Source organism: Pholis gunnellus (assembly GCF_910591455.1).
Source record: "Pholis gunnellus genome assembly, chromosome: 22".
In the NCBI taxonomy this organism is placed as follows: Eukaryota; Metazoa; Chordata; class Actinopteri; order Perciformes; family Pholidae; genus Pholis; species Pholis gunnellus.
The window spans coordinates 7,809,671-7,833,646 of record NC_136549.1 but is presented as its reverse complement, the minus strand read 5'-3'; the positions used below and the strand labels follow the sequence as shown (position 1 = coordinate 7,833,646).

General features: G+C 46.6%; 2 protein-coding genes across 2 annotated transcripts; both read left to right on the top strand.

Moving 5' to 3' along the window:
- Nucleotides 1–180: 180 nt before the first annotated feature.
- Nucleotides 181–13,665, top strand: kdm5a (lysine demethylase 5A). Its single transcript, XM_079183852.1, has 30 exons — nt 181–633; nt 838–1,318; nt 2,092–2,169; nt 2,579–2,701; nt 2,861–3,031; nt 3,305–3,484; nt 3,764–3,842; nt 3,936–4,021; nt 4,133–4,291; nt 4,399–4,518; nt 4,679–4,837; nt 5,112–5,293; nt 5,488–5,650; nt 5,761–5,880; nt 5,990–6,184; nt 6,397–6,578; nt 6,696–6,820; nt 6,917–7,067; nt 7,214–7,334; nt 7,528–7,704; nt 7,808–7,986; nt 8,078–8,216; nt 8,395–8,574; nt 8,673–9,233; nt 9,343–9,501; nt 9,908–10,036; nt 10,139–10,286; nt 10,482–10,702; nt 10,918–11,394; nt 13,007–13,665. Exons 2-30 carry the CDS (start codon nt 1,172–1,174, stop codon nt 13,361–13,363), a joined length of 5,268 nt encoding a protein of 1,755 aa, XP_079039978.1. The 5' UTR covers nt 181–633; nt 838–1,171; the 3' UTR covers nt 13,364–13,665.
- A 2,427-nt stretch (nt 13,666–16,092) lies between these two features.
- On the top strand, nt 16,093–23,039 carry LOC306714164 (sodium- and chloride-dependent GABA transporter 2-like). Its single transcript, XM_079184119.1, has 14 exons — nt 16,093–16,279; nt 17,514–17,648; nt 17,834–17,974; nt 18,079–18,166; nt 18,251–18,383; nt 18,601–18,735; nt 19,611–19,714; nt 19,937–20,061; nt 20,159–20,271; nt 20,903–21,040; nt 21,894–21,996; nt 22,121–22,221; nt 22,440–22,610; nt 22,873–23,039. Exons 1-14 carry the CDS (start codon nt 16,132–16,134, stop codon nt 23,020–23,022), a joined length of 1,785 nt encoding a protein of 594 aa, XP_079040245.1. The 5' UTR covers nt 16,093–16,131; the 3' UTR covers nt 23,023–23,039.
- The last annotated feature ends 937 nt before the right edge of the window (nt 23,040–23,976 follow it).

The following is a 23,976-nucleotide window of genomic DNA, read 5'->3' as shown; positions in this document are numbered from 1 at the left end:
ACAGAATGCCATTGTTTACACAGCCTTTTATTCAACCTGCGAACTCGGAAGTAGTAAACCGTTTCCGAGTGTTGTTGAAGGCACCATAATAGCTATCCAACCTTGCTACTTGTAGCTAGCACGTTGGCTAATGCGGATACAACACCCATAGACGACGTTATATTATACGGAAAGAGACACCCGGCAGAACAAAGCAAAAGGATTTAAGCCTTTTTTCTATGTGATTCCGATTAACCTACTGAAGCCATGGCAGACTGTCCTGCCCAGCGGACTTTCTCAGCTAACGTCAATGTTAGCTGCGCAATGAGCAGCGGCAGCTAAGCTGATTTTAGCCAAATTAGCTAGCTGTATGCTAGTTTTTCATTGCCTCAAATGCTTCAATGAATGAGGGTTGTCGCACGGACAGAAGGGACCAGTAAACAATGTACGCTCGCTACTTAGACTCCTCCTTGTTATGGTCCAGCTCGGCTGCTTCTAGCTACCAGATGCTCAAAGAAGTGGACGTTAAGCCCGGAGAGCGAGTGTGATTACGATAGCTAATAAACACTACCAGCTATCTAACCACGGGACTAATCCAACCGTGGATAACTTTGTTGGGAATGCATCATCACGAAGAAACCATGCATTACACAGGTACACAGACGTAGCAATAGCAATGCTAGCTTGCGTAACGTAATATCGTATCCAACATTGTAACGACAGAGCCGGGGTGTTTTTGTTTTCCAATGCTTATTTGGGAATCCTGTGATCGCCCCTGGCCCAAGTCCTGATTTTGTAGAGTTGTCGTTTGCGAGAAGGAACGATGGCGTTTCTGACTAACCCTGCCCTCCGTCACAGGTAGGGGAGTGGTGGTGAAGACAACCCTAACCCTGGCCTGGCTTGTCCCCGGCCCGCTGTTTACGGATGATGGCAAGACATTGATCATTAGCAGCGCTGTTGTTGTATTTATGCAATCACCTTCGAATCAGGTTATGACTCGCGACTGGGATGCCATGTCATTGAAGTGAATAGTTATTCGAGATATTTGAAGGATCACGATGGACACGGAGGAAGTTCCCCAAGACGAAAATTATTGGAAATAATCATGGACTGTTGAGCTCAACTGGGTGCATTTTTATCAAAAACAGTTTTTTTTTTTTTTTAAAGTGTGTTTCACTGGCACCACACCAACATGTCGGCATTTGCTGAGTTCGTCCCACCTCCAGAATGCCCGGTTTTTGAGCCGAGTTGGGAGGATTTCTCGGATCCTTTAGGATACATCAACAAGATCCGACCCATTGCGGAGAAAACGGGCATCTGCAAGATCCGACCCCCCGAGGTAAAGACTCATCTTATTTTTTAAACAAACATGGAACCAACGTCTTCGATGATTTGCCTGTTGTGCTCCTGCGTAGATAGAGCTGGTTCACCAGGGCCCTGCGTGGATTGTGCGATAGTCAACGACGTTAATAGTTCCCATTAGAGGTCAAATACGGATTAATTTATGTTGCACTCAACAGCACACATTTGGTACTTCGTTAAACTTAGTTTTTTCCTTCTATTATCCAGAAAAGTTTTGGACAAGTGAAATAGATTGAACAGTTTTCGGTCACATTTCCTTTGTTTTTGTTTTCTTCATCGCTAGCTTGAGTCACAGCACAGTGATTGTTACTGTTAGCTGCGAAGATGCGACATTGGGCTACATGCGGGCCTGTGGCTCCTGTCACAATATAAACCACCATGTATGCTGTAGTTATATCTACTCGCGAGCAGTCATTCGAGTGCATTTACATTTTTTAGGACCTTTTTTAAATCTTGAGGTGTGTCTTATGTGGCCAGCAAAGCACCGACACTCTTTCAGGACAGACAGAATTACATATAGAACATAATAGCTTTAAATGGTCATTATTTATGCAGTGTTCCTGTAAAAAAAAATAGGCTGAAAACTGCACTTTGTAGACTATGATTACCGTGTAATGAATAGCCAGAATGTATTAGGCTCTGCTCATGTTAACTTTCTTTAAATAAACCCACTTTGTTCCAAGTTGCACTGTTGTTGCCGTCGTTTCCTCATTGATTGAGGGTGAGTTCTCTTATTTTCTGGTCTATCAGGATTGGCAGCCTCCCTTTGCCTGTGATGTACGCAACTTCCACTTCACTCCTCGAGTACAAAGACTGAATGAGCTTGAGGTGAGTTTGCTAAGGAGTTGCATCACAATAATACTTGAGTGAAGGCATGTCGCCAGCGCTGCCTCATGAATAACATTCAGAATGACATGTGTTTGGTATTATTTTAACTCATTATGCTACGTACACCTTGGATAGAACTATGCAGACTCCACCTACAGTGTCTTCTGTCTTGCACCTGTTGAGACGTGTGTGTTTTTGTTTGTTTTTGCAAGCCTTCTATTTATTTTGTATGTTGTTTTAACATCTGAAGAGTGTAGAGCAAGAGCAGCAGGACAGGTTTTCACCGTATGGTCGTGTATCAGTGTGCAGCCATTCAAATGTCATTGTGCCCGAGGTGTCCAGTGTTCGTACGAGCAGAACATTGGGCTGCATTTAGAGTCCTCCTGTCCTCTCTCTCCTGTCTGTCCAGGCCCTCACTCGGGTTAAGCTCAACTTTCTGGATCAAATCGCAAAGTTCTGGGAGCTGCAGGGATCCAAGACCCGATTTCCTCATGTGGAGAGAAAAGTGCTGGACCTCTATCAGCTCAGCAAGGTAAAATTAGATCTATTTCTTATTTTCGACTGCGTTGTTGTTTAATTTTAGCCCGTTTCCTGTGTCTTTTAACTTTTGGCTTTGCACTTGGCTGTTAAGTGTTGCTTTCGTCCTTAACGCGAGTACAAAATGCTCACCTGGACACCTGTGTGTTTTCAGATCGTGTCCTCAGAGGGCGGTTTTGAGACCGCATGTAAGGAGAAGAGGTGGTCCAAGGTGGCCAGCAGGATGGGCTTCCCAGCGGGGAAAGGCACCGGCTCACTGCTGCGCTCCCACTATGAGAGGATCCTCTACCCATATGAACTCTTCCAGTCTGGGGCCACGCTGACTGTGAGTGCTGCTCATTTAACAGAAGCTAACACAGCCTGTGTGGGGGATTATATTCCGTTGTTTTAATTTTTTTGAGGACGTTTTTTTTGGCCCAGTGTCCCTCTGAATATTCAGTCTAGTATTGTTTTATACTATGGCATATTCACCAAACCCGCCTAACCAAATCACACACGTACTGTCACAGTAATACTAAAACCTTCCAAGGACCGATTTTTTTTAAAAAAGGCTTTCAAAAACCCAACTTGTTTTCACTCCGCTCCTTTCTCCAACCAGGGCATCCAGCGGCTATACGAGGAAGGAGACGATGAAGAAGAGGTGGATGAGGGAGTGGGTGAGGACGCAGAGGAGGAAGAGGAGCTAGATGAGGAGGAGGAAAAAGATTGCGAGGGCGATGGGATGCAGACTAAAGAGCGGCTTCTGCCTGAGAGACGCTCCAGGCGCCTTAAGTCTGAGGTGAACAGGGGGAAAAACTTTTGTAATATATATACACACACCACATAAATGTTTTGCCAAGCTGGTCTCAAAAGTGTAATAAGCTGTTAGTTATTTGTAATAAAATTTTTGGTTGGATATCATTTACACAGAGTGTTATTTATTCCTTTAACATTCAGTCCGCTGATCTAAGCGTCCCTTTCTCAGCTATGCAGGCTTGCTCCCCAGAGGCCGTCTTATCATTTGGCCTTTTAGCACGATCACTTTGTCTCACCGTCTGCTGTTGTTGTGTTTCTCCAGAGGGAAAACAAGGAGCCAAAAGGCCTAAAGATCTTCGGTACAAATCCCAAGATGGTTGGCTTGGAGATTGTATCAGCTGGTAAGTATCATTTATGGTTGACTTGTGTTTTTTTTACACACGGCAGACACCGAGTGTTTCTATCCTCACGCCGCCGCTTTCCCCCTTTTTTAGACGACGGATTCAACAAGAAGCACCTCAAAGCCCAGGCCTTCGCCATTAAAATGAGACCACGCAAGGAGACCCTGGAGGTCAACTTTGTGAGTGCCAGTTCACTTCCTGGTGGTTGATGTTTGTTATGTCTGTGAGGAACCTCTGGGTGTGACCACCTCCGTACGTTCTTTGTTGACACCCCCCCCCCCCCCCCCCAGATCGACCTCTACCTTTGCCTGGTGTGCGGACGGGGCGATGAGGAGGACCGGCTCCTGCTGTGCGATGGCTGTGACGACAGCTACCACACCTTCTGCCTCATCCCGCCTCTACAGGACGTTCCCAAGGGGGACTGGCGCTGCCCTAAGTGTGTCGCTGAGGTGAGGCGTGAGCGCTGTCTGGCCAATCAAAAATGAATTACATATTCAACCCTCGTATGCATAACGCACATGATGTAAATTTCTATTATATATATCTTCCCTCACAGGAGTGCAGTAAACCCAGGGAGGCATTTGGCTTTGAGCAGGCAGTGAGGGAGTACAGTCTGCAGAGCTTCGGAGAAATGGCCGACCATTTCAAGTCTGACTACTTCAACATGCCCGTTCACGTATGTAAAATCCACTCGGCGAGCTAAGAGAGTGTGTGTGTGTGCCGTTACGTCACTGTCCTTGCGTCATCTGGCTGTCACACGTTCTGCGTTAACAATTAGAGGTTTAATGTGTTGCTCACAGCAGGTGTTTTCATTATTTCCGCCCTTGTGCCTCCAGATGGTCCCCACGGAGTTGGTGGAGAAGGAGTTCTGGCGCCTGGTCAGCAGCATCGAGGAGGATGTCATCGTGGAGTACGGCGCTGACATCAGCTCCAAGGAGGTGGGCAGCGGCTTTCCTGTCCGGGACGGTAAAAGAAGGCTGCTGGGAGATGAGGAGGTGAGAAGATCGTTACTTTATATTTCCATCAACTCTGCCAAGTGTTGATTCTCCTCAACCTTCTATCAGAGGTCTATAACCAGCAAAGCACTTTTTTGATGGGGATTCCCCTGGGTCCTAAAGGCATTACCTGGGTCATTTATTCATCAGACTTTCATCTCACAGATCCCCTTAAAGCTGTTTTTCTTTTTTTTTACTTAATAGCGGTACATAAAGTGAAACCATGACATCTGCCCTGAAGTGAAAGTAAGCACTTTGTTTGTTCTCCTGTTAGGAGTATGCCAACTCAGGCTGGAACCTGAATAACATGCCAGTGCTGGAGCAGTCGGTGCTCACCCACATCAATGTGGACATCTCGGGTATGAAGGTGCCCTGGCTCTACGTGGGCATGTGCTTCTCCTCATTCTGCTGGCACATCGAGGACCACTGGAGTTACTCCATCAACTTCCTGCACTGGTGAGACGATTCTGACACGTGTATGTATGGTTGGTGCAAAAGTAGCAAAGAAATACTGACATTTGAAAAAGTAAAACCCTTGAATTATTCATGCTCATAGAAGCAAACCTTATTCTGTTCCACTTGTGTGTCTCTTTGGGGAAAAGTGCATCAGCGAAATATCTTTAATGTTAATGCATTCCTCTGTTCTCCAGGGGTGAGCCGAAGACTTGGTACGGAGTGCCGGCCTCGGCAGCAGAGAAGCTGGAGGCCGTGATGAAGAAGTTGGCTCCGGAGCTGTTTGACTCCCAACCTGACCTCCTCCATCAGCTGGTCACCATCATGAATCCCAATGTCCTCATGGAGCACGGTGTCCCAGTATGTAGTCTGAGCCGTGGTGTTTTGTGGGGTTGGATCTGATTAGGTGTTGGTCGTTGGGGCTCATGTTGGTTGTCAGTGACACGTATGTGCATCTTTCCTCCCCCCAGGTGTACAGGACCAATCAGTGCGCGGGGGAGTTTGTGGTGACCTTCCCCAGGGCCTATCACAGCGGCTTCAACCAGGGCTACAACTTCGCAGAGGCCGTGAACTTCTGCACCGCGGACTGGGTGAGGGGAAAGCAAATACTTCTTCCATTTATAAAAAAAAAAATGGATGCATTGAAGCGATTTCTATGTTGAATGTGCATATTCATCTTTGACACATTCCCTTCCTTAGTTACCGATGGGTCGTCAGTCTGTGGCCCATTACCGGCGCCTCCGCCGCTACTGCGTCTTCTCCCACGAGGAGCTGCTGTGCAAGATGGCCGCTGATCCGGAGAGTCTTGACGTGGAGCTGGCTGCGGCCGTCTTCAAGGAAATGGGAGAAATGATGGAAGAGGAGACAAAACTCCGACAGGCTGTCCAAGAAAAAGTAAATGTTGTCTTTTTTTTTGTTGCTCAATTTATGCCTGTAGAAGTTCTGGGTGATTGGCAGTTATCTGGCTTTGAACCTGTGCCTTACCTGTAATATAGCCGTTAATAGCCTCGACTAGCGCCTTTTCTGTGTCCCCTTCAAACGGCAAGTTTTATGTATCGTCGCAGTATGTTTAGAGTTGGCATCATCCGTGCTCTCCTCATCTACAGGGGGTACTGTCGTCAGAGCAGGAGGTCTTTGAGCTTTTACCCGACGACGAGCGCCAGTGTCACAAGTGCAAGACGACCTGTTTCCTGTCTGCACTGACCTGCTCCTGCAGCCCCGACCGACTGGTCTGTCTCAACCATGCAGCAGATCTCTGTGACTGCCCCCTCGGCAACAAGTGTCTTCGGTAAGAGATCTTTTGAGCAGCACACTGTCGAGGAATCCAATTAGTTTTGGCCTCGGAACATTCACTTGCCCCACATGCACCACATTCCCAAGTACATATCTGCACGATATATTTCAGGTATCGCTACGATCTGGAGGAGTTTCCGTCCATGCTGTATGGGGTCAAGACACGGGCTCAGTCTTATGACACCTGGGCAAAGAGGGTCACGGAGGCCTTGGCTGCCGACCAGAAAAACAAGAAAGGTTTCAAACTTAAATACCGCCACGAGATATGTACATGTTGCGCATCTCTTTGTGCCATTGCGTGATTTATTTTAATTTTTCCCGTGTGTCTCGTAGATCTTATTGAGCTCAAGGTTTTGCTGGAGGACGCGGAGGACAGGAAGTATCCTGAGAAAGCTTTGTTCCGACGCCTGAGGGAGATGGTCAAAGAGGCGGAGACATGCTCCTCTGTAGCGCAGCTGCTGCTCAGCCGCAAACAACGGCACAGGTCAGTGGACATGGACACACAGGGGCCTTAATGTCATCCAACAGAAAGGCAATTCACTGATAACCCGGCATTTGCAAATCAATACCGTATCTGCTCGGGTTCAAAGGTGAACTAAACCGTCAATGTTTTTCCATGTATGTCTGCAGCACCCGTCTACGGTCCGAGAGCAGTCGTAACCGTACCAAACTGACAGTGGATGAGCTCAAGGCCTTTGTGGATCAGCTCTACAGGCTGCCCTGCATCATCAGCCAGGCCAGACAAGTCAAGGTGAGTCCCCTCAATACCTATGTGCCGACTCACTCTCTCAGTCATCAATGAAATACAGTTCACACCTTGATTTGTTTCCTTATTCCCTCTTTTCCCTCCGTAACTCCTATAAACGCCCTTATTTCACCATCAATACTATTGAATTACTGCTAAGCTACCTTTTCCTCTGGTCGGTCACCTCTCATGTCTCCAGGAGTTACTGGAGAATGTGGAGGACTTCCACGAGCGAGCCCAGGTGGCGCTGTCAGACGAGATGCCCGATTCCTCCAAGCTGCAGGCGCTGTTGGACCTGGGCAGTGGCCTGGACGTAGAGCTGCCAGAGCTGCCCCGACTGAAACAGGAGCTCCAGCAGGCCCGCTGGCTTGACGAGGTGGGCTATCGCGACATCCCTTCGGATTTTATGCTGTTTTGGCCTGGTTGTTGTAATTTGTGGCCTCCATGTAAACACGACGCCTGTCCTCTTCATTTCATAGGTGCGCGTCACCCTGGCCGAGCCTCACCGCGTCACCCTGGAGCTGATGAAGCGGTTGATAGACTCTGGGGTGGGCCTGGCTCCCCACCACGCCGTGGAGAAGGCCATGGCCGAGCTGCAGGAGATCCTCACTGTCTCCGAGAGATGGGAGGACAAGGCCCGCGCCTGCCTGCAGGCCAGGTAAGGTTTCACACACATGCACACGGACACATTTGGACTCCAATGCGGATGTTTGCACTTTTCTAACTGATCTGTCCTCCAATAACCCCAGGCCTCGACACAGCATGGTGACCTTGGAGAGCATTGTGCTGGAAGCTAGGAACATTCCGGCATACCTGCCCAATATCTTGGCCCTCAGAGAGGCCCTACTGAAGGCCAAGGAGTGGACATCTAAGGTGGAAGCCATTCAGGTACTGTCTGTGTGTACGCTACGTCATTTAGGAGCCTTTCTAATCCATATCTAAAGCCGTGTGTCCCTTTTTTTTAAGGATCTTTGATTGAGACTTAACCTGTGTCTCACTGCTCTGAATACGGGCGTCCGCTGAAATGTCTCTAACCTCTCTACTTCTATGTGTCCACCTCACGCAGAGCGGCAGCAGCTACGCTTACCTGGAGCAGCTGGAGAGCCTGCTGGCCAGGGGTCGCTCCATCCCTGTCCGGCTCGATCCGCTGGTCCAGGTGGAGTCTCAGGTGGCCGCAGCACGAGCCTGGAGGGAGAGGACCGGTCGCACCTTCCTCAAGAAGAACTCCACGTACACACTGCTCCAGGTGGGCCACCAGGGGAAAACAAGTGTGCCTTGTCTGCTGTTGGCGGAATAACAACGTATTCATATTTTTGTCGCTGTCCCGTGCGCCTCGTCTTTCAGGTCCTCAGCCCTCGCGTGGACATCGGCATCTACGGCAACAGCAAGAGCAAGAGGAAACGCGTCAAGGAGCTCATGGAGAAGGAGAGGGGAGGCTTTGACCCCGACGCCCTGAGCGACCTGGAGGAGAGCCTCGAAGAGGTGCGGGAACCTTCCACCGTCGTAGCAGCCTTCAAGGGCAAAGAGCAGAAAGAAGTGGAGGCCATCCACTCTCTCCGCGCCGCCAATTTGGCCAAGATGGCCATGGCCGACCGCATCGAGGAGGTCAAGTTCTGCCTGTGTCGAAAGACGGCGAGCGGCTTCATGTTGCAGTGCGAGCTTTGTAAGGACTGGTTCCACGGAGCGTGCGTGCCTCTGCCTAAGACGGGAACCCAGAAGAAGGCGGGTGTGGGTTGGCAGAGCAATAACAAAGACTCCAAATTCCTGTGCCCGCTGTGTCAGCGGTCTCGGAGGCCGAGATTGGAGACCATCCTGTCGCTGCTGGTCTCGCTGCAGAAACTGCCGTTGCGTCTTCCGGAAGGAGAAGCCCTCCAGTGTTTGACAGAGAGGGCAATGAGCTGGCAGGTATGGAATTGCTGATTTGTACCCGCTCTATGTCGATCACTGAATTTCCGGGGTTTACTTTTGATGCTCTACTAAACCATCCTCACATCCGGTCTTACTGTCCCACCAGGACCGAGCGCGTCAATCTCTGGCCACGGAGGAGCTGTCCTCGGCCCTGGCAAAGCTGTCTGTGCTGAGTCAGCGCATGGTGGAGCAGGCGGCGAGGGAGAAAACTGAGAAGATCATCAATGCAGAGCTGCAGAAGGCTGCCGCCAACCCGGACTTGCAGGTACTTTATTTTTTCATCATCTTCAATGATTTTACATTGTTCTTATTTCTGTTCGAAACCAGCACGTCAGTGAGACTCTAGGAATGCTGTTTCGAGGTGTGGACTGTAATTCTTGTGGTTTCCACTGGGGCTTTGTATGTAAAACTAGAATGCACCAGAAGAGGGCGCTAATGTGTAAACATGAAGTAGACCACAAGACCGGCTCTCAAATATGAATAAATGCAGGGAGTTACAGACGACAGGTGGTCCGTTTTTAAACCATTGAATTGTGTGAATCTGAAAAGGACTACAAACACAGACCATGAACGTACTCGATATCTGCATTCGTGGTTAAGTACCTCATCAAATACAACAAAACATAAGAGACATCGATCGTGTGTGTGTATGTGTGTGTGTTCTTCCTCAGGGCCACATCCAGACCTTCCAGCAGTCCGGTTTCAGCAGAGCCGCGTCACCCCGCCAGTCCGTGGACTACGATGACGAGGAGACCGACTCGGACGAGGACATACGGGAGACTTACGGTTACGACATGAAGGTATGTGAGGCAAGTGATGTTGTCCAAGCCGCCTGTAAGCGAGCAGGATTTTTTTTTTGTTTTGTTTTAAATTCCTCCCTGTTGCTGTCTGTTTTGTTGCAGGACCCAGGCGAGGTGAAGCCCTACCTGTTCTGCGACGAGGAGATCCCTGTTAAGTCTGAGGAGGTGGTCAGTCACATGTGGCCGGTCGTCACGCCTTCCTTCTGCGCCGAACACGCCTACTCCTCAGCCTCCAAGTCCTGTGTGCAAAGTGAGGCCACTGACTGGGATTACGTGTATTGCTTTAAGTCTGTTTACCCATGATCCCCTGTTGCACAAACGATTCAGCTTTTGTAATACACATCTAATTACTCTCCTCTGAGAGATTCCAGTTTAGTTTGTGTCTCTGATTTAGGAGCAAATGCCGGCCTTCATCATGTCACGCTCACAATATTTTGCATTTCAGACATGGGCACGCCCAGAAAGCAGCCCAGGAAGACCCCTCTGGTACCTCGCAGCCTGGAGCCGCCGGTGCTGGAGCTGTCCCCGCAGGCTAAGGCCCAGCTGGAGGAGCTGATGATGCTGGGAGATCTGCTGGAGGTGTCCCTGGATGAGACCCAGCACATCTGGAGGATCCTGCAGGCCACGCATCCCCCCTCTGAGGAGCGATTCCTGCAAGTCATGGAGGTAGGGAGGTCATCCATTACTGTATGCAACCTGGTGGCGCACCTGGGCCCCACGGCAAATGCTGCGTAGCGACTAAACATCGGCTTTGGGTTTGAATCAATAGCTCTGGTTGGTTGTAATGAGGAGTTTTGAGATTAGATGCAGGTCAATTTAGGTTTAAGAAAGTACAGAGTACAAATAGCTATCTCATTTCGTCTTTCCTTCCTTTCCTGCAGCCTGACGACTCTCTGATGGAGAAGCCTCTGAAGCTCAAGCTTAAAGATTCGGAGAAGAAGAGGAAACGGAAGCTGGAAAGAGCCGAGCACCACCACATGCTGATGGCTGCCGCCGCCGCCGCCGGCGGGGCTTCAGCGATGGGCGAGATAAGACCAGCCAAGTCCAAAGAGCTGAAAAGGGTCGGTCTGGAACTAAGCCTCGGGGGCAAACCCAAGAAGAAGAAACTGAAGCTCAACCTCGACAAGAACCGGGAGATGAAGCAGCTGGCCAAACGGTTGGTCAAGGAGGAGAAGGAGAGGAAGAGAAAGGAGAAGGCTGCGGCCAAGGCAGAGTCCGTCAGGGAAGGGCTGGAGAAGAGGAAGGAGAAGAAGATTCTCGACATTCCCTCCAAGTATGACTGGTCCGGGGCCGAGGACTCCAACGACGAGAACGCCGTGTGCGCAGCCAAGAACTGCCAGCGACCCTGTAAAGATAAGGTGAGCGTTTTTTCACTGCTTTTGAAAAATCCTCCTCCTAAAACGTGGGGATTTGATATAGAAATGTCTTTTTTTTCCCCCACAAATATAAGTCTGAGTCTCAGTACTTGAGATTGTGTTGATAAGACGTTGCAGTGAAAGAGGCTCAAAGGGGGAATCGTAGATGAGTGATAGCTACAGTTTAGCAATTAACAGAGGCCAAAGGAGACCGTGTGACTGTGCGAATCTGTGTGATAACTGTCACAATGTAAAATAGTCTACTCAGTGAGGTCCTGTTGAGTCCAGAAGTGCTGCAACTAAGTATTATGTCAGTGGTTATGTAATCCTCCCAATTATTTTCTTGAAAAAAGGTCAAAAAGGAAAAAAAGCTGATCACAATGTGATGTCTCCAAATGTCCTTTTTGTAGTTTTTTTTCCTCACGAGTTTGCTCTATTTTCACAGGTCCAATATTTTTTGGTACTCCCTTCTGCTGTGATTTTTTAATGCCTCCGCGGTGTTATGTTTTCGGGTTGTCCCTCAGTCTGTACCATTCTCATCAACGTGATTTCTCAGAAACCCATCAAAAGCAGACTGACTGACTGACTGAATGAAATTAGGACTTGATGTCGCGTTAACATGGAGCTCGCCTCCAACTCTGCGACGCTGTTGGAGGACCGTGACGTTCGCCTTGTCAGTTCGACCATTCTTGACCCTCCGCAGTAACGTGGCGGTAAATTCTGGTTCGACACTTTCAGCGCAGGAAGTCGGCGACCCCTCAGAAGTCGAAACGCCCAGGTCGAAACACAGGTTTTTTTCCTTTTGGGTTTGCTGAGTTAATAACAAACGCTTCCCCAAAAATGAGCATCATGGAACTTTATTGAATATCAACAGCTGATAACAGCACTGGAACACCTTAAAGAGAGTTACACATAACGTATTAACAGGACACACGGATGTGGTCCTCTTCGGAGACGGGTTAACCAGTGGCCAGTCGCCAACCCCGGTGTGTCCGACAGGGCAGCCAATCAGAGCCGAGGAACCGGTGGGCTCTGCAGCTCAGTGGGTGGAGTTTTGGGAGATGAAATTAGGATGGCGCCACTCTTAACTAGGTCGACTACACCCGAAGGTTGGGATGATTAACGTTTGTGTGTCGAGATGGAGATGGAGTATTTCCTCCCCCATTTTCCATCTCACAAATCAATCATGTGAGTCTTAGTATTTAAATGAGGTCCACTTATTTAGTAGTGGCTTTATTAAATCTATACCAGTCAGAGGAGGAGATGGAAAAAGGATTATATGGATATATATCCATATATGTGGATTGTGCACAAGAGGCCCAATGTGTTTTAAATTGGCTGACGGTCCTTAGTGGCGTGTAAAACACGAGACCATTTACAGACCATCAGTGTTTTGCCAGTGAACAAATGTTTCAGCTCTGTTTTTCAGTACATTAGATCAAATACAAACAATGACTGACTTGTGTCTTTAACACATGCTGTTAAACATTACAGTAGGCTGTTCTTCCCGAATTTTGTGTTGTGCTTGACAAACCACAGCCACGTGTCTTCTTTGGTCGTTGTTGGTATGTTTCCCTCACGTGTCTGCGTTTTCTCTGCCCTGTGCGTTCCCCAGGTTGACTGGGTTCAGTGCGACGGCGGCTGCGACGAGTGGTTCCACCAGGTGTGCGTGGGCGTGTCGTGCGAAATGGCCGAGAACGAGGACTACATCTGCGTGGACTGCTCCGGGAAGGCCACCGGCGGAGGCGGGGGGATGACCGTGGAGGAAGTGGCGGAGGAGGAGGAGGAAGACGACGACGAGGAGGATGAGGAGAGCGTCGTGGTGCTGTCCACGTCCATGTGCAGCGTGCAGAGTCTGCCGTCGCCGTCCGTCGTGGCGTCGTGGTCTCACGTCGCCGCCGCCTCTCATCTAAACCCAGCAGCCTCACATCATCATCAGCAGCAGCAGCAAGAGCCTCAGCAGGGCAGTTAGCGCTTACAAAAAAAACAAAAACAGCCTAGGACTGAGTTTCAAAACTGTACCTCACACAATGAGCATAACACAAGACCTAGTACCCAGGCTAGTGTTTCAGCCTCTCAACCTGTAAAACAATAGCCCTTTGGGAATGAATCTGAAGGAGGAGGGACAAAACAGAGGTGTTTCTGTGACCGCCTTGATTATAGAGCACAAGAAAGAAGAGAACTTGCATCTGGAACTCTAAAGAGGAGAGTCCTGCAGTCACCGTGTGGCTTCAGCAAAGTCATGTTCTCTCTCTCTCTCTCTCTCTCTCTCTCTCTCTCTCTCCAAGCACCAAGATCTGTTGAAAAGGTTGTTAGTACACACATAAGACTTAGTCCTCCCACGAGTTTTAAGTCTCGAAGCGTCCACCAGCTACTTCCTCGTCTTCCCCTGAACAATAACGCGTCATTGGTGCACTTAATTCCAGTCAAACACCCAGTTACTCCATCTGTTGTATTCAGTGCAAACAGGCAAATAAACAAATGTGTCCCCGGTCGTGTTTTACTGGACGTCCTGAACCGCTCCCCCCCCCCCCCCCCCCTTCAGTCAGTAACATCTCAATATGTAGGACTCCAGAATAGGAGAAACACAAATGGTTGTAATGTAGTGGAATTATTTATAATGTACATACTTTTAAGCAATTAAACAAATGGATTGTGGCTTTTTTTGTTTTCTCACCTTTAATAAACTATTCCTAGTCAAATGATTGATAATTGTGATGTTTTTTCTTTGTGTTAATATATGTTTGTTTTTTTTCTTCTTCTTTCTGATCATATTGCTGAATGTCATATATATATATATATATATATATATATATTCTTATTTTAGTCTTGGAAAAGAAACAGAGAGAGGACAGGACAACACGTCGTGCAAATGAATCAAATCAAAAGTACAATTTAAAAGTGCAATGTTATGGATGTATCGGTCCATATTTAAGACAAGCAGGCAGAAGATCTAAATAAATCTAGCTCTTGTGCCTCTGGCTGAAATGTCAGGTTGATTGCTGGGTCAAATTCTGAGGGCTCAGCGGTGATTTATGGCCGTGCCATTGAGAGGTTGATTTCAAGTTGTAAGTTAATCTTCACATTTCCTGTGTTACTCGTTAGGCCCAATTAGAAGAGACATGTGTTGACGTGTTGTGGAGCTCTGGCATAACGGTTTCCTTAAAGAATGTGCCTTTTTTTTCCTGTTGCATTTCTTTGTCCCCTAAATTATAAGCAGTGCCAAATGTGCATTTTGTGTAAAAAAAAATCATTTATAGATTATCTTTTTGGGGGGTTTTGTTTTGGGAAGGTGGTGGGTGGGGTCCATTTATTTTCAGATTTTATTTAGCAATCCTCAGCTTTTCAAAATGGTACGCCTGATTGTCTTGGTGGGGAGGAAAAGCAACAATTTCATAGGATTTACACGTAAATGTGCAGAAAATGTGTTTGGGGGGGGGCTGCTGTCACTTCTAACCCAGCCGAGTCAAATCCGGTGCGAACTGACCCGAGCTGCTTTCTGCCTCCGCCTGAGTCGCTCACCTCTGCCACTGTGCTGACTGGGAGAAATGTGCGATCGCGAGGCGCTGCGAGGCATCAACGGCACGAACAGTAATGGTACATAATTGATTGCATAACGTCTGCTCCGTCATCTCGCACCACCACATCCCCATCGCCCGCTGAATGTCAGACTCGAGACTGTAGTTTCTCAACGGTCACAAAAGCCTTTCTGTGATCATCACTTGATTTCGTATTATAGTTTCTGTGATCTGTTTTTTTTGCTTCCTGTTTATGGCTTCCCTTCATCCATCAGTTAGGGAGCAATACTGTTATGTAAATTCAGCAGCATGGCATACAGAGATATGCAAAGCTCCTTTCTTAAAATACTTTAATTCATAATGAATTGATTTCTAATTCAACTGGGAGAACCTCAACCCCACACATGAAATTGGGATTAACTGTGTTTGCAAACAGGAAATGTATGGAACCCAACATCTAAACCATATAATTCGCGTGCGTCTCTCTTCTGAAAGCATACAATAGGACGTGTGATTCATATTATTTCAATGCATGATTCATTTTTGTTGTTGTTGTTAAATAACACAGCTTCTGCAGCAGAAAGTGGTCCACTTGCGGCGCACACCGACACCATACAGACGCGCTCCGGTGTCATCCTGTGGTGCACCTTATTTTAAGCATGGAGTCATGACAGGTGATGTAGGACTTTGCTCTGAAAGGGGCAGACGAGGGCAAAGGAAGGAAGAAAGAAAGAGGGCCGGCCTCCGTTTAGCATTACAAACCCCCCGCCCCTCACTCCAGTGCGGTTAAATTCCTAAAACCTGAGCATTTACTGATAAACCTCCAGAGACCGCTTCAGCCCCGAGACTAGAGCCACACACAGGAGATCAAGTGACACTGCGATGAAGGGTAAGCTGTAAATGCATTTTTTTACAAATTGCCTCTCTGGAGATGTTCAGTTCAATTAAGATTGGTCAATTCTTTTGTTAGTTTAGTTCTTGTTTTTAAGGCACGGGTTAAGAATAGCATTGCAATAAATCTCTTGAGCTAAAAAGCAGAGAAGCATGCATGGAGCTGCTTGGTGTCTTTGGTGCCTTGCTTTGGGGGCATCTCGACCATTACTGAGTAGTGGGGTAAACACTCAACACCGACCGGCCTTTATAGCCTCCTTTTTTCCTCTCTCTCGTCTGTTTTGTAGGTGACGCTGCCAAAGCGTGCGCCCTAAATGGCATCAGCCAAGCCATGGACCAGACGCCCCCCTCGGAGGAGAAGATGGAGGAGCGGGGCCAGTGGGCCAACAAGATGGAGTTTATTTTGTCCGTCGCCGGCTCCATCATCGGCCTGGGCAACATGTGGCGCTTCCCGTACCTCTGCTACAAGAATGGAGGAGGTGAGTGGACGGAGGAAGGAGCTCATGCTCACGTCCCCTTTCTGGGAATTTCTAAAGTGAATGCCAGCGGTGACAGAAGGTAGAACTAACATGTAAAAGGTGTGCAAACGGAGCGTACATACTTTATCTCAGGCGCATGCTGAAATAATAATATTTAAATATTGCTCCAGTGCACTTTTACTGTCAACCATGCAGTTTTTTTTTAACTTGCACTAAATGAATGGACGATTCAAGATAGCTGACGTGAAATTGAGAGTATGCAAAACACCTGAAGACCCTTTTCAGAATCTGTCAATCAAAATCTAACCTTAGACTCACTCGAGCTCAGGTGAAAGAAGTAAAAACATATATATATATATATGTATATATATATATATATATATATATATATATATATATATATATATTTATGGTCTCACACTTAACCAAATCAGACCTCAGACCCCATCGGCCATGCTTGTGTAGGTGCTTAATCCGACGCCCCTCATCATCCCTCCATGGGGCGGCAGGGTCAGGGTTCAGGGCCCAAGCGGGGTCAGGCAGCTGTTGTTGCTCCGTGCTCACTGCAGCTGTCCCTGCAGAGAGGCGGAAATCTGAGCACGCCAAACATCCTCGGCCGCCCGACGGGACGTCGGCACAAAATGCCAATTAAAGAACTTTTCTCCATGTCCCCTCGCTGTGCTCCGTGCCTTTTTAATGCTTGCTCTTATTAAGAGTTATAATACAGCTTCAGTTTGTTCAGGCATGTATTCTTTCATATAGTTGGTGACATCATTAAACTCTTGGACATGAAATACTACATCATCTAGGCTTGAGCTTTGTGCGGTTTTTAAAACGGTTACACGGTTTACTTTTGTATTTTAGGTCCGTTCAAACCAGGTTAATCCGGTGATCTGTTGATAGCCGCATTTTAAATCAGACACAGGAAAAACAAACATGTAGGTAATATGTAATTAGTAATAGCAAATCCAAGAATGAAAGAGAGGGGCTCGACCACGAATCATTCTTATGTAATCTTGTATCTTGTACAGTTTCCTTAAGATTAGCATTTTTCTGCAGGACACTCTGCACACACTCGGGACTCAACATGGGCTTTTTCGACCATTTGTCCTTATTTGAGGACAGACTGTGACTTTTGGAGCTGCAGTCTGGATCTGGGTCCACATTTGTTGCAGTGCAAGAAGGCCCCGGGTTACGTTGACCCTGAATCCTTTGCTCTTTTTTCTTAACTCAGGTGCGTTCTTCATCCCCTACTTGATCTTCCTGTTCACCTGCGGCGTCCCCGTCTTCTTCTTGGAGGTAGCCCTGGGCCAGTACACCAGCGAGGGAGGCATTACCTGCTGGAGGAAAATCAGTCCGTTGTTTGAAGGTCGGTTGGACACACAGGGATCCTGGCAAAGCATACACACATTTTAGCAAATGTTATGAAGCCATGATACTAAAACCTGAAAAATGGAATATATGAAGTGGAAGACGAAAATGTGCAAATCTTCTGCTATTTAAAACGTATGTTATAATACACGTTACTGAGTATTTGTTTTGATTATTCTGCAGGTCTGGGCTATGGCACCCAGGTGATAGTGACTCTGTTGAACTTCTACTACATCATTGTTCTTGCCTGGGGCATTTTCTACCTGTCCTACTCCTTCTCCTGGGACCTGGCCTGGTCGCACTGCAACAACACCTGGAACACAGGTAACAAGAGCACTTTCAAACACACGAGGAGCTCCACCAATGTTCTTGATACGTTTAAGAATTACAACATTTTGCTCTCCCCTCCCCCCCCCCCCCCCCTCCAGAAAACTGTGTGGGGTTACATCGGAGAAACACCTCAATCGAACAAACAGCCAACCCAAATGTCACCTCTCCCGTCATCGAGTTCTGGGAGTGAGTGTTCGGAGCGTCTCGCCTCCTCTTGGCTGATACATCAGCGATGCATCGACTCAGCGTTTCTTTCCTTTGTCTCCGCAGGAAAAGAGTGCTGAGGATCTCCCCGGGCATCGACCACATGGGCGCTATGAACTGGGACCTGGCCCTGTGTCTGTTCATCGCCTGGGTCATGTGCTACTTCTGTATCTGGAAGGGGGTGAAATCCACAGGAAAGGTGGGTGACCTGGTGACCCTTTTTATTGATTTATTGATTTTACTAGAGACAGCTCTCGGGACACTTTAAGGATGACATCTGGTATTTATTTTTTCTACTTGGCATGTATTTATCGTTTCCAGCCCCCCCTGTTCCGTCCCATCCCGCGACCCCGGATGGATGTTTCTTTATTTGTTTGCCTACTTATTATCAACGTCGTATGTGTGTGTCTGTATAGGTGGTCTACTTCACCGCAACCTTCCCCTATCTGATGCTGATCGTGCTGCTGGTCAGAGGGCTCACCCTGCCTGGTGCTGCGATCGGCATCCAGTTCTACCTTTATCCAGACCTGGGACGCCTGGCAGACCCACAGGTACCACGATGCCACGCAGACAGCTTACAAACGAAAGCCGAAATGCAGATCCACAGTCACCGCCATTACACCAAACCACTAATTCCCTAAGAGGGCCTTTGGAAGACGCGGTGATCCCTGTGGGCGAGGGGCGCACCACGTGCAGGTATCCCGTGGTTCTCTGCTAGGGAGCCTAGTTTCTGCTGGGTCCATCTGCTCTGCATGAAAGAGGCAGGCACGGCAGGGCTTGAATGCAGGGTCAGGACACCGCTAGGAGTGTAAACACGAGCTCTGCCAGGACTGAGGCCCAGTCAGCTAACCGGGCTCTGTGCTCGACCGCAATCAGACGATTTTTCTAGAGTCCCCAAAATATTTGATGTGTCTCTTTTTGTTTGATTCTGCTTGTATTGTGTCGTCTTATTCCTGTTTAGTCGCATTGCTAGTTTGCCACAAAACTGAACCAAACAAAGTAGCGCAAACACACACAACTAATAATTCAACCTGCCATTTCCTTCTCTCTACATCTCCTGATTGCTTGTGGTTCTTCATTCCCTTTGCTATTTTGTCCTCATTTGTTTTGTTTCTGATGAGGGATGAGTCTTTACTCGTCTATTCGTTACAGATCTCGCACTCTCTGTATTTGTGGAAGCTTGGGTCCTTCATCAGTGTCGAGACAAACAAGACCAATAACAGACGTGTGACAGTTTACTATTGTGCAACGGCATTAGTCAATGATTATGAACGCCAACACACGTAATCCTATGGATTATCTAAACACACATGGAACGCACATGTTTGTACGTCGACCTAAGTAATGTATGCGCGCCTACTTTGGACTTAGCATCGCTTTAGTTTCAGCGGTTCATAGTTTGTTTTGATTTTGTCTCTCGTGTCAGGTGTGGATGGACGCTGGCACTCAGATCTTCTTCTCCTACGCCATCTGCTTAGGGTCGCTGACTGCTCTGGGAAGCTACAACAAATACAACAATAACTGTTACAGGTAGGTAAATAATGTATATGCATACACGCTCAAATGAACAGGAATTCCTTCCCGAGTGACATATTTACACGGTCCAATATGGGGAAGAAAAGTCTCATTTTGAAACTCATCATCAAGGTGTGATTTGTGTGATCAGCTGTGTTGTTCTGAAGCTGCCAGAAAACAATGCTGAAATGAATCTCCTCTGTTCCATCAGAATGAAAAATGTGCTGTCTGTTGCAGGGATTGCATGGCGTTGTGCTTTCTGAACAGTGGCACCAGTTTTGTGGCGGGCTTTGCGATCTTCTCCATCCTGGGTTTCATGTCCTACGAGCAGAATGTTCACATCTCAGAAGTGGCCGAATCCGGTGAGGCTTTTCCTCCCATTGCATTCAAAAACGCTCCGAGAACAAAAAGGGATGGCAATAGAGTGGCAAAATAATCTGTTTATAAATCCTCCTGTAGGTCCCGGCCTGGCCTTCATAGCTTACCCCCGCGCTGTGAGCATGATGCCTTTCTCTCCCCTGTGGGCCGCCCTCTTCTTCATCATGATCGTCTTTCTGGGGCTTGACAGTCAGGTACGTACCTCCGACTTAATTAACACTTCTTGCTTTCCACAATGACACTGATTACTGAGGAAATACGGTGTGATTTGACTTTGTCTTGAGAAACAACACATATTTTAGAGTGCTGCATTTCCTTTTAATTATCTTAATTATTTGGATTAAATTGGATTAAATCGATTGAATTGATATTTTACATTTGAAGAAATATTTGTATTCCTATTTATACTATTCTTGCATTTATATTTAACACACTTAATAGATCCCCCCATCAGCATTTTAATTTACTATTTACACTGTACATTATACACATAATTTACATTATGACGATAGTCTTTCTATTTTTCTTAACATACCAATTTTCCACAGGGGATCAATGAAGTATTTCTGATAAAATGCTTCTGAATATGGTACTTTGACTTCCCAATTGTACTGATATACTTTCACTTAAGTAACATTTTCAATGCAGGACTTGTACTGGTATCGTATTTTCAGTGTCGTGTTAGTATTTTTACTTCAGTAACTGAGCCAGGAAGTAAGAAGTCTTTCCTTCATCATAGCTGACAAACAAAAAAAAGGTTTAATTTATCAATGCTCTCCTCTCTCCCCCTCGCCCCCTCACACCTCTCCCCCTCCTTCCCATCAGTTTGTGTGTGTCGAGAGTCTTGTGACGGCGGTCGTCGACATGTACCCCACCGTGTTCAGACGTAAAAACCGCAGGGAGCTCTTCCTGTTAGGTGTGGTCTTGGTCTCCTTCTTCATGGGCCTCATCATGCTGATGGAGGTAGGGGGGGTCACACACAGAGATCCATGCACACAGGCAAACATCTGCAGGCATAAAGATATTTATTTACTGACATGCTTAAGTCCTAATTATTCAGTAAAGGTAACAATATGTTGTCCATTCGGTGTCTTTTAAATGTAACATTGCAATGCTTCAGGTGTTTTCCCTCATCGTACCACCTGATGGTTGTTTAGGGGTAAACCAGCACAGGATGCCTTGTTCTGCTGAAATACGCTCTTTACATAGTTCCACCTAGTTCACATGGTTTCACCTCTGCACAGCTGGAAACATGAATGCTCTGCAGAGGTGTCAACAGGTCATCATTTTGTAAGTACAAGCAAGTCACAGGTTTTGTGCAAACGAGTCTCAGGTAAGTCTCAAGCATGTCAGAAAGTCTCCAGTTTTTGGGCGTCTGTGTTTCAAATCTCAATCGCAAACGTGTACATCTTTAAATATCACCAGTAGGAGAGGAGATTTATCTGGAGGCTGGATATGCATTTTCATACAGAAACAAAATGTATCGCGTTGTCTCACCAAGTGTGTCCAGTACGTCCGTACTGACAATGCATAACAATGAAGACAACACAGACATTCCAAGAAAGAAAACACCTGCAAGTCAACAAAAAAAGTCTTTCTAGAATGGTCACACAGGCAATTTCATCTGATTTCAGTTTATTTCCTATTTATATGTCTGGCTTAAGGTAGATGTGTTGATATGAAGAGCATTCATTCAACTTCTTTCTATTCTAGTATTTAAGTCATTTCCATTGTGTCTTAAATTGAAATGAATTGTAGCGTGGACGTTTTCCAGATATAACTTTGACTCCGTGCTTCATATCTCTTATCTTTGTAGGGAGGCATGTATGTTTTCCAGCTCTTTGATTACTATGCAGCCAGTGGCATGTGTCTTCTCTTCATGTCCATCTTTGAAACCGTCTGCATTGCATGGGTCTATGGTAAGCTGTCCTCAAAACATAAAAGGCCGCCTCTCACGTGTCTCTTGAGTGTCTTCCGGTGTACATGCTGTGGAATAATTGCCCTGTCAACATAGATAGAAATGTCTTTACTGTGTTTTTCCAGGTGTAGACCGCTTTTACGATAACATTGAGGACATGATTGGCTACCGTCCAGGATGTTACATCAAGTACTGTTGGTTGTTCCTCACCCCAGCCACGTGCATTGTGAGTATCAACAAACTAATTAAGTGGTATCAAAGCTTTCCAAAAATGACAAAGGGGGACAGCAACTGAGGCCTCCTCTCCTCTCCTCTCCTCTCCTCTCCTCTCCTCTCCTCTCCTCTCCTCTCCTCTCCTCTCCTCTCCTCTCCTCTTGTAGACGTAAAAACAAATCGGTTCTTCCTTCTTCATCAATAGTAATGCATGTCTAATTGTCTCTCCAGTGTACCTTTGCCTTCTCCCTCATCAAATACACCCCTCTAAAGTACAACAACGAGTATGTGTACCCTTGGTGGGGTTATGCCATTGGCTGGCTGCTCGCTCTCTCCTCCATGGTCTGCATTCCACTTTGGATGGTGTATAAGATCAGCACCACCCAAGGGACATTCAGAGAGGTAACATTTGATCTTGTTTTAAGTTGTTCAGTTAGCTGGGAGCTGTTATCAGATACACGTTGTCTCATACCTGCTAACCATGGATGATGTGTTTAAATTATTAAAGGATTTGTGTGCCAGTTTTGGCCTTGGTCTTAAATCAGACTTCCTGTGAACTCGTCCCTAACCCGTCTGAACTTTGACTCGACTTGAACGTATCCCATTTCGGAATTTATTCCAAAAAAGACTTGAGCGCCTTCACACTGGTTTTACCTTTCTACAGCGCATCAAGCTGCTCACCACACCATCTGACGCCTTACCCAAAACCAAGAGGGAGCAGGAGAACTTACTGGCCATCTTTGCTCCGGAGGGAGAAGCCGCCATGGTTAGAAACGGCTACTATCCTGTCTCAGAGACAGACTCCAACTTATGAGGCCCCATGGTGATGTGTATGGGGAAAGACATGTGGGTTTTTGGTTCCATCCTTGACTTGCTGCACCCTCGCCTCCATTCCAAAGATCACTGCAGGGAAAGATCACCATTAAGTGTCACATCATCGATTTTTAAATTATAACAGATATGGAGGACTCAGGAGATAACAGGCATACAGTGTGTGGGGTTTGGCAGCGCCTGTACATTTCAGGGATGGCAGTAATGTAGAAAGAAAAAAAAGGATAAAGATAAATAAATTAAAAAGTCATTTATTTGAGTTTTAAATGGACAAAGGCACTTTTTTTCAGGGACTAAAGTTATTTACTCTACTCAAACTGAAATCTATGAATACATTGGCATATATTCAACTCTGCATTTCACAGATGATTTAAATCAACTGATTCAAGGTCAGCTGAAATTCACGAGTCAGCCTTGTTGATGAAAGTTACAATTTTATAATGGAGGTTAATGAGGTTTTCATCTCAATCAAAGGTGGCAATTGTAGCGACAGACACACAGGTTCCCCCAAAGGTTTATAATAAGGATAAAGTTTGTGTCAATGTAACAATAAGAAAATCGGTGATGGAACAGGTTCACCATTTGTTACCGCTACATGTAAGATAAGGGTCCTTGTATATCTGACATTGCTTCGAGGCTACTTAGCCATATTTGTATCATATATTTTTATTATCACAACTGATTGGGGGAAAGTTTCCCTTTTGTATTTACAAGAATTAAAATAAAATGTTGCGTTTCACATGAATAGGCTGTGTAATGAAAGGATATGTCAGTGAAAAGTATAATACTGTAGCACTGCTGTAGCTGTAGGACTAACATGACATATACAACGTAGTTTCATATTTTGTACTGTAACAGAATATGACTGTACAAATGTGAATCTTGTAAGTATGTTTTTAAATAAACATGCAACATTTCATGTTTTCTTGAATAATTG